At 47.1% G+C, this 16,215-nt stretch overlaps 1 protein-coding gene across 1 annotated transcript in view; it reads left to right on the top strand.

The window, feature by feature from the left end:
* Nucleotides 1–15,164, top strand: part of Oxsr1 (oxidative stress responsive kinase 1) — a 33,703-nt gene extending 18,539 nt beyond the window's left edge. The window contains exons 9-18 of the mRNA XM_070042427.1: nt 1,773–1,821; nt 3,025–3,090; nt 3,213–3,335; nt 4,457–4,492; nt 6,379–6,531; nt 7,975–8,039; nt 8,513–8,565; nt 9,145–9,213; nt 10,887–10,951; nt 11,690–15,164. Coding sequence (XP_069898528.1) covers nt 1,773–1,821; nt 3,025–3,090; nt 3,213–3,335; nt 4,457–4,492; nt 6,379–6,531; nt 7,975–8,039; nt 8,513–8,565; nt 9,145–9,213; nt 10,887–10,951; nt 11,690–11,764 — 754 coding nt within the window. The 3' untranslated portion in view covers nt 11,765–15,164. The remainder of the gene's footprint in view (nt 1–1,772; nt 1,822–3,024; nt 3,091–3,212; nt 3,336–4,456; nt 4,493–6,378; nt 6,532–7,974; nt 8,040–8,512; nt 8,566–9,144; nt 9,214–10,886; nt 10,952–11,689) is intronic.
* Nucleotides 15,165–16,215: the final 1,051 nt, after the last annotated feature.

Here is a 16,215-nt window from a genome sequence, read left to right as displayed (position 1 = left end):
CGACAGGGGCCCTGGAACACGGCCATATAATCTACCAAGTTTTTCTTTTCTTTTTTGTCAGTCATGGCGCTGTCCCTGAGCTTTTTCACTCAAGGCTGGCGCTCTACCACTTGAGCCCCAGCTCTACTTCTGGTTTTTTGGTGGTCCATTGAAGAGTCTCGTAAGACTTTTCCTGCCCAGGCTGGTTTTGAACTGCGATCCTCCAGATCTCATCCTTCTGAGTAGTTAGGATTACAAGTGTGAGCCACCAGCACCCCACAAGTTTTTCAGCACTAAAAATGATTTAATTCTGTTTTCTCTTGCAGAAAAAAAAAAAAGTCAAAGCCTTTGACAACTTTGATCATGTTTCTGGTATATGTAATGGGGCTTCAGAATTTACTGTTGGGAATATTGGAAAGGGTAAGAGACTCAGGCAGCAAAGTTTCTACGTATGTGTTTAGAAAGAAACATTTTTGCTGGGTGCTGGTGGCTCACATCTCTAATCCTAGCCACTCAGGAGGCTGAGATCTGAGGATTGAGGTTCAAAGCCAGCCCAGGCAGAAAAGTCCCCATGAGACTCTTATCTACAATGAACCACCAGAAAACCGGAAGTGGTGCTGTGGCTGAAATGGTAGAGCGCTTGCCTTGAGCTGAAGATCTGAAGGACAGCACCCCAGGCCCAGAGTTCAAGCCCCATGACTGACCAAAAAAAAAAAAAAAAAAGTTTTTTTCTGAGTAAATAACAAAGAAAAAAAAAAAGCTAGGGAACACGTGTGCTTCTAGTTTAACTCAGGAAAAAGAACACATCCTCTAGCTGGAAATAACCTAAAAATTGTCAGGAACAAAAACAAAAATAACCCAAAGTTTTAAAGATCCTTGCATACCACAAATAGGAGGAAGCCATAAACTAGAGCAGAAATAACAAAAGCACAAACCAGTCCAGGAACTACTGGGCTCGGAAACAACCTTTATCCCAATAACTTACTAGATGGAATTTCATAAGTATAAATTACATATAGCGTATAAGACTATATACATTCACAAATTAAATTACATATGAAACGTTCACATGATTTCTATATAAGCGTACATAAACATATGTAAATTATATATAGTCATGTAAATTTGTTATATAAACATTTACGTTATATAATCGACACAAATACATTAATGCTAATATATTAATACTAGTATTATCTGTCAATACTAATATAGTACAATATGTACTTACTATATTTAATTTTTTTTTTCTTTTTTTGTTGGTCCTGAGGCTTGAACTCTGGGCCTGGGTGCTGTCCCTCAGCTCTTCAGCTCAAGGCGAGCATTCTACCATTTGAGCCACAGTGCCACTTCCGGTTTGCTAGTGGTTTATTGGAGATAAGAGTCTCACGGACTTCCCTTCCTGGGCTGGCTTTGAACTGAGATCCTCAGATCTCAGCCTCTTGAATAGCTAGGATTCCAGGCGTGAGCCACTGGGGCTGGGCTCTCTAACCTCTTGTAAATAATAATAAGTAGCACGTACTCTGTAAGCCCTTAAGAAATCACTCTTTCTGAGTCATCATTTGACTCATTCTTTTTTCAAGGAATCTATAATTATTTGAACATACCCATTTGGGTTTCTTATTCTATTTACTGTCCTGCACGAAGATGACCTTACCTTCTGTATTTCAACAGGTGAAAGAAAGTGGCGTATATTTATTTTGCCGCTCCAGATATCATCTTCCCTTTCTGTGAAGACGGAAGCTCACGTGATGCTTGAATTAACTGTACAAACTTTCTTTTCTGATTTTTAGACCCACAGCAGCAGAACTGTTAAGGCACAAATTTTTCCAGAAAGCCAAGGTAAGACATTTTAGCTTCAATTATACTTGTTTTAGGATGTTTTTTAAGCATTCATTTATGTCCACTGCTCATGATTGATCATTTTCTTGTTTGGGTTGTGTGTGTGTGTGTGTGTGTGTGCGCGCGCACGCGCGCGCGCGTGTGCGTGCGCATACATGCGTGCCTGTACTGGGACTTAAACTCAGAGTCTTGACACTGTCTCTGAGTATCTTTTACTCAAGGCTAACACTCTACCACGTGAATGACAGCTTCATTTCCAGCCTTTTGCTGGTTAAGAGTCTTCTAGATTTAACTGCCCGAGCTGGATTTGAACTTGAATCGTCAGATCTCGGCCTCCTGAGTAGCTAGTATTATAGGCGTGAGTCACCACCTACCTACACCCAATGTGTTGCCTTTCTTAAGATAATTATGTTTGGAAGAGTGATGGGAGATAAAATAGTGGCTGAGGGCATTATGTATATCATCTTTGGCAATTAATATAGTTGCTTTGGAATTTAGTAGCTTTATTTTGTGTAAGTTCATTAAAGTTAAATATATCTCAGGAATTATGATTATTTTTGCCATTATGAAAATGATCAGCCAGGTACTAGTGGCTCACACCTGTAATCCAAGCTAATCAGAGGCTGAGATCTGAGATTCACAGTTCAAAACTAGCCAGGCAGCAAAAATCCATGAGACTCTTATCTCCAATGAAACCACCAGAAAACCAGAAGTGGTGCTTTGGCTCAAAGTGGTAGCTTTGCGCAAAAACCTTCAGGGAGGGGGCTAGGAAGGTGGCTCAGTGGTAGAGCGCTTGCCTTGCATGCATGAGGCCCTGGGTTTGATTCCTCAGCACCACATAAGCAGAAAAAAAAAGCCGGAAGTGGTGCTATGGCTCAAGTGGTAGTGTGCTAGCCTTGAGCTGAAGAGCTGAGGGACAGCGCCCAGGCCCAGAGTTCAAGCCCCACAACTGCCCCCCCCCCGCCGCAAAAAAAAAAAAAAAACCTTCAGGGAGTACACGTAGGCCCTTAGTTCAAGTCCCATGGCCAACAAAAAACCCCCCAAATCTTGGCAGTAATGTACAAAAGTGCTCTGGGTAATAGAATGGAATTTTTCCCTGTTCTCTTCATAAACACTTGTCAGGAATATTCTGTGGGGATATTTAGTTTGGTTCAGTACAAATGTCTTATGTGAATAAAATACTGATTTTTCCCCCCCCTCCAGAACAAAGAATTTCTTCAAGAAAAAATACTTCAGAGAGCACCTACCATTTCTGAAAGATCTAAAAAGGTAATGGGAGAGGGTGGCTAGGGTTAACTCAGTTTTCTATTTTTGTTTTGTGGTGGTGGGGCTTGAACTCAGGGCCTGGGCGCTGTGTCTGAGCTCTCTTGGCATTTCTCTGTGCTGGGCAGGTTCGTCGGGTGCCAGGCTCCAGCGGCCGCCTCCATAAGACAGAGGATGGCGGCTGGGAATGGAGTGATGATGAGTTTGATGAAGAAAGCGAGGAGGGGAAAGCAGCCATCTCACAACTCAGGGTAAGTTGTGTTCACTTGGTGGCGCTGGCTGCAACTTCCTTGCCTCTTCACAGCTGACCTTCCTCCAGCATGAAGAAAACCAGCGTGTACATAGCAGAACCTCAGTTTATTTTGCATGCCAGACAAGACTGGGACCTCTTTTTAAATGTGGTACTGTTTAGTATACACAAAACTAGGCACCGGTGGCTCACACCTGTCATCCCAGCTACTCAGGAAGCTGAAATTCAAGGGTCGAGGGTCATGGCCAGCCCAGGCAGGAAAGTCCATGAGACTCTTATCTCCAATGATGAACCACCCGAAAACCAGAAGTGGCGCTGTGGCTTAAAGTGGTAGAGCACCAGCCTTGAGCAGAAGAGCTCAGGACATTGCCCAGGCTCTGAGTTCAAGCCCCAGCTCCACTGCTGGTTTTCTGGAAGTTCATTGCAGATCAGAGTCTCATGGACTTTGCTGCCTGGGCTGGCTTTGAACTGTGATCCTCAGCTGTCTGGGTAGCTGGGATGATAGGCGTGAGACACCAGTGCCTGGCTTGTTCTTCAGTTTTTGTCTCAGGACTTTTCTCCATTAAAGTCCATCCTCAGAAGGACTGTGCTTTGAGGATGTGCTGGGTGATTGGCCTTTTTTTTTTTTTTCAACTGACATTTAACTCTGACAAGTGTACGGATGTGCTCACCACAGGCTGCATGGACAAACACTGTCAGAGGGTCGGCAGTAGCTCCCACTCAGAGCTCCTTGGGGATGTCTCACCCAGTGAGCAGAGCTGGGATTGTGCATGCTTGGGCTCTCCGCCCGTCAGCATGGGCCCAGGGAGGGAATGCAGAAGCACGCCGCCGTGGTGCTCCTCCTTGGTGCCCAGTCCCCACCCGTAGAAAGTTCCCCTCCCTTTCTATCCAGGGCTTTCTCATCACTCTCAAAGAAAACTATTGGTGGTATAAACAACCACGGGGATCTCAGTTTTACTGTGCAGAAAACTTTTCCCCAGAGTCATGTCGGAGTTACTTTATGCATGAGATTGAAGTGAAATAGATCTAAATTACTATCACCTGCCATTTCTCCAAGCTGGTTCTCAGGGGCCCAAGTTCCCAGTTATGAACACATGTCCTTTTCTGTTTGTTTTCTTCTAGTCTCCTCGAGTGAAAGAATCATTGTCCAATTCTGAGGTAAGTGATTGCGATTGTTGGATACTGGTTAAAACATACATGCTTTAAAAAATATTTTTTACAGCTAGGTGCCGGTGGCTCACGCCTGTAATCCTACCTACTCAGGAGGCTGAGATCTGAGAATAATGGTTCAAAGCCAGCCAGGGCAGGAAAGACCTCTTGTCTCCAATAAACCACCAGAAAACCGGAAGTGGTAGAGTGCTGGCCTTGGGCTGAAGAGCTGAGGGACAGCACCCAGGCCCAGAGTTCAAGCCCCATGACTGACCCAAAAAAAAAAAAAAAAAAAAAAAAATATATATATATATATACACACACACACACATATATCTGTATATGTGTATGTGTATATTTTTTACATATACTTGACGTATATAAATATATACATATATAGTATATACTTTATGCATATAATGTTTTACACGTTAATGTGTATTACATAATATGTGATTATATACAATATAATAAACACATTTTATATCAAAATATAAATAAACAAAATATAAAAATATATGTATGTGCCAGGCACCGGTGGCTCACGCCTGTAATGCTAACTACTCAGGAGGCTGAGATCTGAGGATTGGGGTTCAAAGCCAACCTGGGCAGGAAAGTCTGTGAGACTTTTATCTCCAAAAACCCACCAGAAAACAGGTAGTGGGGCTGTGGCTGAAAAGGTAGAGTGCTCGTCTTGAGCTGAAGAGCTCTGGGACAGCACCCAAGCCCAGAGTTCAAGCCCTACAACCGACAAAACAAAAGGTGGGGGTGAGGAGTTAATATACTTTTCTCTGTATGTGCCTGAATAAGACTGAGACTTTGTACAACTGATTTTTAAATTGGGCTAACGGCTCAGAAGGGCTCTCCTTGCTTGCTTGAGTTTATGACTTGCTCTTTTTGGATCTTTTGTTTTGTGTTTGTTTTCTTGTCCAAGACCGGGACTCAAAACTCCCTATCTGGCACTGGGGCTGGTTGGCTGGCACACTACCACCTGAGCCACACCTCTAGTTCTATGATTTACTTTCTTCAGTTGGGCTGCTTGGTGTGAGGAAGTAGTCAGTTTTCATCATTCTTGCCAGGAATTTGTCCCTATTCACTGACACCTCCCCCCATCCCCACCCTCTCTCTCTTTTCAGTCGGTCGTGAGGCTTGACCTCTGGGCCTGGGCACTGTCCCTCAGCTCTTCAGCTCAAGGCTGGTGCTCTACCACTTGAGCCACAGCGCCACTTCTGGCTTTTTCTGTGTATGTAGTGCTGAAGAGTTGAACCCAGGGCCTCATGCATGTAAGGCAAGCAATCAACCACTGAGCCACCTTCCCAGCCTGCCTTTCTCTCTTTTATTTTTTTTTTAAATAGTTATTTTGCTGGTTGTGGGGCTTGAACCCAGGGCTTAGGCATTGTCCCTGATCCTCTTTGTGCTCAAGGCTACACCACGCTCCCACTTGAGACACAGCACCACTTGTGGATTTTGAGTGATTCATTGGCGATAAGAGTCTTTCAGGGACTTACTCTGTTCTAGCTGCCTCGGACCCTCATGTTCAGATCCCAGCCTCCAGTTGCTAGGACGATAGGCGTGAGCCACTGACAGCTAGTTTGTTGTTGCCATTTTTAAACATGTACATTATCTTGAGCATGAACAATGTCACCCCTTTGATCACCCTCCCCCCTCCCCTCCCTTGCATCCCAACCCCACCCATCCTCTGGGTTTTCCTAATTTCATAGCATCTGCATTGAACATGATGACTGCCATTCTGCCTTCTCCCCGCTTCCTCCCCTGGTCCTGAGTTCAAGTCCCCCAGAACCAGGATCATGGAGCAAATGTTCCCCCAGGAGGCTGCCAGTTGCTGTCTCCCTTTTCCCCTCCGGCAATGTCGTTCCTGTGTGGCTTTCTTGCAGCTCTTCCCGTCAGCCGATGCCATGGGTACTCTGCTCCAAGTTCCTGAACAGATCTCTGTTCATCTACCTCAGCCAGCTGGACAGATGCCTCCACCGCCGCCACCGCCCCATGTCTCCATCCCTCCCCCCGCAGAGCCAGCCCGGCCGGCCCAGGTACGGCGCATGTGCCATCATCGCCACGTCCCTGAAACAAGTTAGAAATTCCATCTTCAGCTGGGTGCCTGTGCCTCACGCCTGTCATCCTAGCCACTCAGGAGGTGGAGAGCTGAGGACTAAGGTTCAAAGCCAGCCCAGGCCAGGAAGTCCAGGAGAATTTTTATCTCCCATGAACCACCAAAAAGCCAGAAGCAGAGATATGGCTCAAATGATAGAGGAATAGGCTTAAACAAAATAGCTAAGGGATAGCAGCCAAACCCTCAGTGCAAGCCCTGGGGCCATCACAAAATAAGGAAGACCTGGACCCTTCAGTTGAGTAGAATTTTTTGAGGGGGAGAGCTGGTATAGACCCTACCCAGTTTACTACCCTGTGCTACAGTGCCAGATTTCAGGGTGGAGGTATATATTAACTTGTGCATAATAAAAGGTTTCATGAGCACCTTTCATACAGGGATATGTTGATCATATTCACTCCCTCTTAGTACTTCCTTTTGGGTGGAGGTTGGTCGCTCTTGGGCTTGAATTCAGGGCCTGTGTTTTTTTTTTACTCAAGGCTGGGATGTAGAGCCTTAGTTTTTTTTTACTCAAGGGTGGGATGTAGAGCCACAGATCCACTTCTGGCTTTTTTCATTTGGAGATAAGTCTCTTGGACTTCATGTCCAGGTTGGCTCCAAACCACAGTCTTCAGATTTCAGCCTCCCGAGTAGCTGGGATGAAAGATGTGATCCACTGGTGTCTAGCTTGGGCTGATTTTTTTTAAGTGAGAAATATAGCTTTGGGTTTTCACCCTTAATAAGAGGGCCAGGGCCTCAAAAGAAGAAGACCTCAATATGGTTGTTTATTTCACTTAGCTGTTAGAATTAGTATACTAACTCTATTTGACATAGGCTGACCGATTTCCCCCTGCTCCCCCCATCTGAGACCCAGACTGGAGCTTTTGGTCTGATCCTTTGTGCTCATTGGCAGGTGCCCTACCAGCTGAGCCACGCCTCCAGTTCCCAGCAGTTTTTGCTGCTTTGTGGCTTCATTCCTGCTTCTGTCCTCTTAGCAGGCAATGTCTTGGGTGGTAGAATGACTGAGCTACAGAGGGACAGAAATGGTTGTCGAGTGATTGATTCTTGTTGTTGTTGCTGGTACTAGGGCTGGAACACAGGGCCTGGGATCTGTCTCTTAAGCTTTTGTGCTCAAGGCTAGCACATGCCACCTGAGCCACAGCTCCACGTCTGGCTTTTTGCTGGTTCACTGGAGATCAGAGTCTCATGGACTTCCTCGCCCGGACTGTCCTTGAACCGTGATCCTCAGATCTCAGCCTCCCAGGTAGCTGGGATGACAGGCATGAGCCACCATGCCTGGCACATGGTTGATTTGCTGGTAGACAGATGCCCTCAGTTTCCTTCATACTCAGCCTTCCAGGAATTGACTGTGGATTTTGCATTGTAGGCTCTGTCTCCAGGAGTGGGTCCTCAGGAAACCAAGATCCCCATTAGTCTGGTACTAAGATTAAGGTAAGTAGCCATTCTCTGCTTTCCCAGGACTCCTGAGGACTTGGTGGCCTGGGCACCGACCCTGGGCTTTTCTGCTTAAGGCTGGTGCTCTACCACTTTGAACCACAGCACCACTTCCGGCTTTTGAGTGGTTCATTGGAGATGAGAGTCTCACAGGGACTTTCCTGCCCAGGCTGGCTTCAAACCACAATCCTCAGATCTCAGCCTCCTGAGTAGCCAGTATGACAGGTGTGAGCCACCAGCGCATGAGACTTTTCTGTTGATCAGTGGAGGTCCGGAGTTCCCAGGCTTCTAGTACAATTGGATGGGAATCCTGGAGTCTGGAGTCGTCATCCTGTAGAGACAGCGTTGGGCCAAATGTCATCATCTATTGCACCATGAGAGCTTTCTAGCACAGGGTTCCAGTGGGCGTGGAAAAGGGAAGATGGGCCAGGCAGAAATTCTCATTTTGTTTGCTTTGTTCTCCTTTACAGGAATTCTAAGAAAGAACTAAACGATATTCGATTTGAATTTACTCCTGGGAGAGGTAAGGCGTCAAAAAAAGACTGGACCACAAAACTACCTTTTAGTTTGCTTCTTAAGATGGAAGTTTTAGTCCTTAGCTATGTTTCGTTTTTAAAGGATGATTCCAAAAAACAAACATTGAAGCCAGGTACCAGTGGCTTACATCTGTAATCCCAGCTACTCAGGAGGCTGAGATCTGAGGATTGAAGTTCAAAGCCAACCTGGGTAGGAAAATTCACGAGACTCTTATTTCCAATGAACCACCAGAAAACTGGAAGTGACACTGGCTTAATTAGTACAGTGCTAGCCTTGAGCAAAAAGGAGCCCAGGGACAGCACCCAGGCCTTGAGTTCAAGCCCCAGGAATGGCAAATAAAAAAAAATAAGATCATCTCCACCTTGAGCTGATATTTGCCATCTCGTTCATTCCAGTTCTGCCCCTCTTGCCAGACCTGTGAGATTCCTTAATCGAGAAACTTCCCACTCAAGGAAGGTGGCCCTGCCTGCTCCTTTGGTTCTGTGAATGGAAGCCATCTTGGCTCTGAGGTTCCAGTGATGTGTGCACTCAAGACACAGAAGGCCTTCTGTCTTTGTCCCTGCAGATACGGCCGAGGGTGTCTCTCAGGAGCTCATCTCCGCCGGCCTGGTAGACGGACGGGATCTAGTCATTGGTAACTACCTGCCTCACTGCCCGGGCATTTATTTTCCAGAAAGCCAGGTTTATTTCACTGAGTAGATGGGATGGGTCTTGAAATGGTTCTTGGCCTGATTGAGATGAAAGGATACTGAGGGTAGTTCTTCATTTCAAAACAAAAACAAAAACAAAACAGGGCTGGAATGGTGGCTCAGTGGTAGAGCACTTGCCTTGCATGCCTGAGGCCCTGGGTTCGATTCCTCAGCACCCCATAAGCAAACAGAAAAAAGCCGGAAGTGGCGCTGTGGCTCAAGTGGTCGAGCGCTAGCCTTGAGCTGAAGAGCTGAGGGACAGCGCCCAGGCCCAGAGTTCAGGCCCCACGAACAACAGCAAAAACGAAATAAAACATAAGCAACCAGGGCCAGTGGCTCGCACCTGTCATCCTAGATCCTCAGGAGGCTGAGATCTGGGGGATGACCATTCAAAGCCAGCCCAGGCAGTAAAGACTGTGAGACTCTTGTCTTCAATGAACCACCAAAAAAAAGAAAAATCTGGAGCTGTGGTTCAAGTGGTAGAGCGCCAGCCAGGACTGACACAAAACAATAGCAGTGTGGCCCTCTCTGGTCTATTTTGGCCTGTCCAGTGGAGCATAGAACTGAGCAGACATGAGAGATTCATCCCCTAAAAAGCACAATGGAAAAGAAACGGCTCAGGCAGCCACAAGTATGTATTACTGATGGACAAATGGTAGACAGTTCTCTCTGCATACCCCTCGTGGGCCTTGAGCTCATGGTCCCGCCTCCAACTCCTGAGTGCTGGCATTAAGGGCATGCTCATTTGGCTTTGTAGCCAATGACATTTTTAAACTATTTTTTCCCCTTTTTTTAATTGTTACTATAAAGGTGATATACAGAGGAGTAAGGATTGAAGTGTTTTTTTTTGTCTTTTGTGGGGATTTTTTGGTCCCTGAGCTTGAACTCAGGGCCTGGGCGCTGTCCCTGAGCTTCTTTTGCTCAAGGCTGGTGCTCTACCACTTGAGCCACAGTGCCACTTCTGATTTTCTGGTGGTTTTTGGAGAGAAGAGTCTCATGGACTTTCCCAGGCCAGCCTTCAACCACGATCCTCCAGATCTCAGCCACCTGAGGAGCGGGGATGACAGGCGCGAGCCACCCGCAGTCAGCTGGATTAAACTATTTTTAATAAATTAAAACTATCTTAAGTCATTTTCCTGAGATTGTAAAGCAGGCCACAGATCATATTTGGCTCCCAGTCTGGGGCCATGTGGTCCGTTCACAGACAAAACCGTGTCTCCCTCAGCCACTGTTGGAACTTAGCTAGATAAAGCAGTGAGTTAGAGTTTGTTTACACAGATGTGGAGGTGTGGCTCAGCTGGTAAGCGTGTGAGCCAGTGAGTGAGAGCAGTTGCCGTCTTACATTGGGAGGGAGGAAGGGAAAAGAAGGTAGATAGACAGGAAGGAGGGAAGGAAGGAAGGAAGGAAGGAGGGAGGGAAAAAAAGGGGGGATTTAATTATACATCTAGTAAATGAACTTAGGTGGTTCTTGGATTTGGGAACCAATGGTTGGGTCTTGTCTGTGTCCATTTTTGATTCTTTCTAGACAGTTCATCACCACCATTTCAGCTTTTAAATATGTTGCAAGTGAATTTACTTAGCTTCTCATTCATTGCTTTCTTTGTTTGTATGATTACAGTGGCAGCTAATTTGCAGAAAATTGTCGAAGAACCTCAATCAAATCGATCTGTCACTTTCAAACTGGTATTCCTCCTCTCCCCCCATTCAGCCATCTTACCCTTTCACACTCGAGCACACACCACACATCAGCCTTCGTGTTTCCAGGAGACAAAACATGGTGGTACCAGCGCCTTATGCCTGTCATCCTTGCTACTACTCAGGAGGCTGAGGTCTGATGATCACAGTTCAAAGCCAGCCCAGGCAAGAAAGTCCGTGAGACTCTTATCTCCAGTGAACCACCAGAAAACCGTTAGTGGTACTGTGGCTCAAGTGGTAGAGCACTTACCTTGAGCAAAAAAGCTCAAGGATAACACTCAGGCCCTGAGTTCAAATCTTGGGACTGGTGCACATACGCACAAATCAAGAGGCAGTATGACCCAGCAGTTGTCTTCTCTGAGCTTCCTGTTTGTATCCTAGGGCCCTTTTTGCCCACTGCCTTTCTTTCTAGAATCCTCTGATCCCTTTTTTGTTTGTTTGTTTGTTTTGGTAGCATTCTTGGGACTTGAACTCAGGACCTGGTTACTTTCCTTAGCTTTCATGCTCAGGGCTAGTGTTCTACCACTTGAAACCACAGCCCCGCTTCTGGCTTTCTGGTGGTTCATTGGTTAGAGTGTCTCACGGACTCTCCTGCCCAGGCTGGATTTGAACCACAGTCCTCAGGATGTCAGCCTCCCGAGCAGCCGGGATGACGGGAGTGTGCCACCTTACCTGTCATCTGCAGCTGTCATTCATCCTCACCTGTGATTCTGTTTGGTTCTCCAGGCGTCCGGCGTGGAAGGCTCAGATATCCCGGATGATAGTAAACTAATAGGATTCGCCCAGCTCAGCATCAGCTAAAGCCCAGCACCCTGTGCACGGAGGCGGCCTTGAATTCCCACCTGCCGGGATCTCTCGTCTTTGCTTCTCTTGGCCTCAATCCACTACTGCCAAAGAATCCAGCCACCAGCCTCCTGGCTGAGACCTTTCAAGTTGCTCATCTTTCTGTCAGTCCTGCCAACATTTCCCCCCCTTGTGCCCTACTGAGAAAGAAAAAAACCACAGCCAGACCACCCGTGGCCAGCATTCTCCTCTCAAAGGCTCTTGTTACTAAACCTTCCCTTCACCCCTCCTCCCACCTCCCCACCCCCACTCCCTGATCCCCATGTGTCTCCATGCCAAGCCAGGGGTGTCTCTCCACTCATCCTTGCCTTACTCCAGCCTAGGCCCCCATGTAAGACTGGCGGCCCTGTGGGATTGTCCCCACCAGCCCCAAATCCCCCCCTACCCTCACCAGGATATTTGGGGGGGCATGTTAGGGGGTTCCATGGGAATAGATCTCACCCACTGAAGTGGCCATGCAAAGTTGATTGTTTGGCTGGAGCCTAGAGAATTCAGTCTGTGGTGGTTTTTCTTTTGGTTGTGTATGTGTCTGTGTGTGTGTATGTGTTTGAATTTTGATTTTATTATTGTTGCTTTGTACCTAATGTGAATTCTAGCAGTCTTTGTTTTAGGTGGGGGTGGGGGGAGGGATAAAAAAGCACAACCTCTTGTCTGGAGGCAGCCTAAAAACTTGCGTTGTTGTTTGGAGAGGGTGGTGGTGGTGGTTGTTGTTTGGGGAGGGTGGTGGTGGTGGTGGTTGTTTGGGGAGGGCTGTTGTTATGATAGTTCCTGTCTTGTCGTTCTCAGCATCTTTGCCGGAGCTGTTTTCTCGGGCACCCCCTCTGGGAAAGGGGGCGCTGCCAGGCCTTAACTTCAGCTCCCGCAAAACCTCCCACCAAGAACCCCCACTTTCACCACCCTTAGACCCTCCATGGTAGAACCTTGGTCTGGTTTTTGTTCGTCGTCATCATCATCGTTGGGTTTTTTGGTTGTGTGTTTTTTTCTTTCCTTGCTTAAAAACAACAGCAACAAAAAAGTAAATGGGGCAGAGGGAATGTTCCTGAACTAGGAAACAAAAACTCCCTACGATAATATCATTGGGGAAATCTTTTTCAAATTTTAAGGGGTTTAAAAAAAAAAATGTAGTTGGGCCCATCGGGTAGCTCCTGCCTGTAGTCCTAGCTACTTCGGGGGAGGCTGAGACAGGAGGATCGCAATTCCAAACCAGCTCAGACAGACCAATCCAAGAGACCCTCCCAGCGGACTGCCGAGAAGCCAAAAACAGAGGTGTGACTCAAGTGCTCTACGCACTGACTTGGCCTTGGAGGGAAAAAAAAGCTAAGGAACGGCGCTCAGGGCTGTGAGTTCAAGCCCACCCCTCTTCCCGCCAGGATGGGCACCAAAAGGGGGAAAAAAATGAAGAAAAGCCACCCTGTGAAATGGATTTGCTCGGCTTCCAGTCCTGGGGCAGTGGTGTGTGTGTAGGCTGAGAGTTATCTACAGCAATAAAGGAGACTTGCATTGGGCCAAGACTACAGGCCTGCCATCAACCCTCTCCCACACTGACTCTGGTGGTGGTGGGGGTCTCAGCTCACTCAACCTGACTCCAGATGGACAGAGAAAAAAAAAATAATAAACCACATGTGCCCTGACATTTAGGTTTCCTGAATAGCTAGTGTTTGATTTTTTTTTTTCTACAGAAATAATATAACTTATTCTTTAGGTGGTTTTGTTTTTAAAGAGCACTCGTCATGCAATACGTGAATAATTCTTGCGAGGTTGATTTTTGTCCCCCCCCCCCCCCGTTTTCTTAGTCTGCTAATAACCATACCGTATTTTACTCGTTTTATAGATGAATGAGGTACTCTTTATCTGGCCTTAAAAATGGGCTCGCCAGCCCACACAAGGGCGAGAGCTGCTTTCAGTAGAATCCCTTGAGCCCTTTACTGTGTTGATCTAACAAACAAGATTGTTTTGGGGGTGATTTGTTGTTGTTTTGTTCTCTAATGTCATGGTTTCTGTGCCGGCCATCCACCCTAACTTCCTCTTGAAACACCTGGAGCGGGACACCGCTGGTCGCTCACACCTGTAATTCTTGCTACTCAGGACTAGCTGAGATCTGAAGGCTGTGGTTCAAAGTCTATAAGACTCCTTCATCTCCAGCGAAATGTTCCCCAAAATCCAGAAGTGGGAGCTGGGGCCCAAAGGGCTGAGCACCAATCTTGAGCCAAAAAAAAAAAAAAAAACCCCACTAAAGGACAACACCCAGGCCCTGAGTTCAGGTTCCAGGATCGGCAATTGAAAAAAAAAAAAACAAGATAAAAGCTTTTCTCATAACTGACTCAACTTACCTTTTTGTGCCATTCCTTCTGAACCTGTAGTTTATGGTTTTTGGATGCTTGTTCTGGGTGTAGAAGCATGTTGGGGGAAGGATGAGGTGTCTGAGGAATTGGGGGTGAATTTAGGATGGAGAAGGTAGATGGGGAGCCAGGTGGGGCTCCCCACGGACCCCCAGATCCCAGCAGAACCAGTAAAAGAAGGGAAGTTGGTAGAGCCAGGAAGGAGCAAGGTAGAGGAGAGAACTTGTATTTTCCTTTTCTTGGTGAGGGTGGAGAGGAGGTAGAGACGGGGGGTGTTGTGCCCCTCTGTAGTACAAGACTTGTGGCTTATTGTGTAGAGAATATGGTTGATTTGCTGTCTTTGTTGGGGTGCTGGTCCTGGGGCTTGAACTTGGGGGTCTAGGCGCTATTCTCAGGTGTTTTTTGTTTGGCTTTGCTCAAGGTTGGTGCTTTACCACTTGAGCCACAGCCCCACCCCTGGCTTTTTCCAGTGATCCTTTTAGAGATGAGAGTCTCAAGATTTTTTTTTTTTTTTCTTCTTAACCAGGCTTGGCTTCGAACTGCCATTCACAGGCCTCAGCCTCCCTGCGTGGCTGGGATTACAGGCGTGAGCCGCCGAGCCCCACACAGTGTTTTTTGTTACCCCCCTTATGTATGGGGGAGGTGTATCCAAGGCTCGGGGGGGGGTGGCCCTCGGTGAACCCCACTCCCCTCTCCCGGTGGCTGGAGGAAGGACAAGGGGGAGATGTGCCAATACCGCTTGTGAATCGTTTGCTCTTTTCCTCCTGACGAGTGGATTTTTAGTTTTGTTCTTTTCACTTCTGTTCGGAATCAAGCTCTAGAGCCAGCTGGTCGCCTTGGCTCGTCTGGAGGCCGGGATGATGACGCAGCCATGCAAGCGGAGTCCTCCAGGTGACCACGAGCTGACCAGAGATGTAAAATACTCCACTTCCCCACCCCCTACTGTCTGTTTTGTTTTTTTGGACATTGTATTTTACTGCATGTTTTCCTCATTTTTAATCAATAAAGAGTAAATTGTCTTTGGTGGTGGATATGTGCTGGTGTGCCAGGAGCCTTGGGTATGAACAGTGGGACTGCATGTTCACCTCTAACTTGCCTAGACCCTCTGAAGTCACATAAGCTGAGTGCCAGTAGCTCCCGCCTGTAATCCTAGGGACTACAGCACAGGCCAAGAAAAAAATCCACACTCCTAACTCCAAGGAACCAGCAAAAAAAAAAAGTGGAGGCACCAGTGGCTCATGCCTGCCATCATCCTAGCTACTCAGAAGGTTGAGAATCTGAAGATCTCAGTTCAAAGCCAGTGGGGGCAGTAAAAGTCTGTGAGAGATCTCCAGTAACCACCAAAACAAGCTGGAAATTGAGCTGTAGCTCCAGCGGTGCAGCCCTAGTCTTGAGCAAAAGAAGCTCAGGAACAACGCCCAGACCGTGAGTGCAAGCCCCACTATGGCAAAAAGGAAAAGGATTGGATAGATGGATGGATAGATGGATGGATAGGCAGGTAGATATGGATAGATAGGTGAATGGATAGATAGGTGGATGGATGGGTGAATACATAGATATAGAGATGGATGGGTGGATAGGGGGGTGGATGGATGGATGGATGAATGCATGAATGGATGGATGGGTGGGTGGATGGATGGGTGGATGAGTGGTGGCGGAAGGATGGATGGATAATAGGTGGATGGATGGGTGGATACAGAGATACAGAGATGGATGGGTAGCTAGAGGGATGGATGGATGGATGGATGAATGCATGAATGGATGGATGGGTGGGTGGATGGATGGGTGAGTGGGTGGGTGGATGGATGGATGGATGGGTGGATGAGTGGTGGTGGAAGGATGGATGGATGATAGATGGGTGGATGGATGGATGATAGGTGGGTGGATGGATGGGTGGGTGAATGTATGGGTGGATGGATGGATGGGGGGTGGCTTTCTGGGTGGGTGGATGGATGGTTGGGTGAATGGATGGATGGATGGTTGGGTGGGTTGATGGATGGGTGAAATGATGGATGGATAATATTGCAGGGGCAATCCTTCATTTTCCATCCAGATGTCTGTTGGACAGAA

Source organism: Dipodomys merriami, unplaced genomic scaffold (genome assembly GCF_024711535.1).
Source record: "Dipodomys merriami isolate MVZ:Mamm:240054 unplaced genomic scaffold, mDipMer1.0.p SCAF_325, whole genome shotgun sequence".
NCBI lineage: Eukaryota > Metazoa > Chordata > Mammalia > Rodentia > Heteromyidae > Dipodomys > Dipodomys merriami.
Note: the sequence above shows the minus strand (reverse complement) of the source record. Positions and strands in the feature narration are given on the sequence as shown.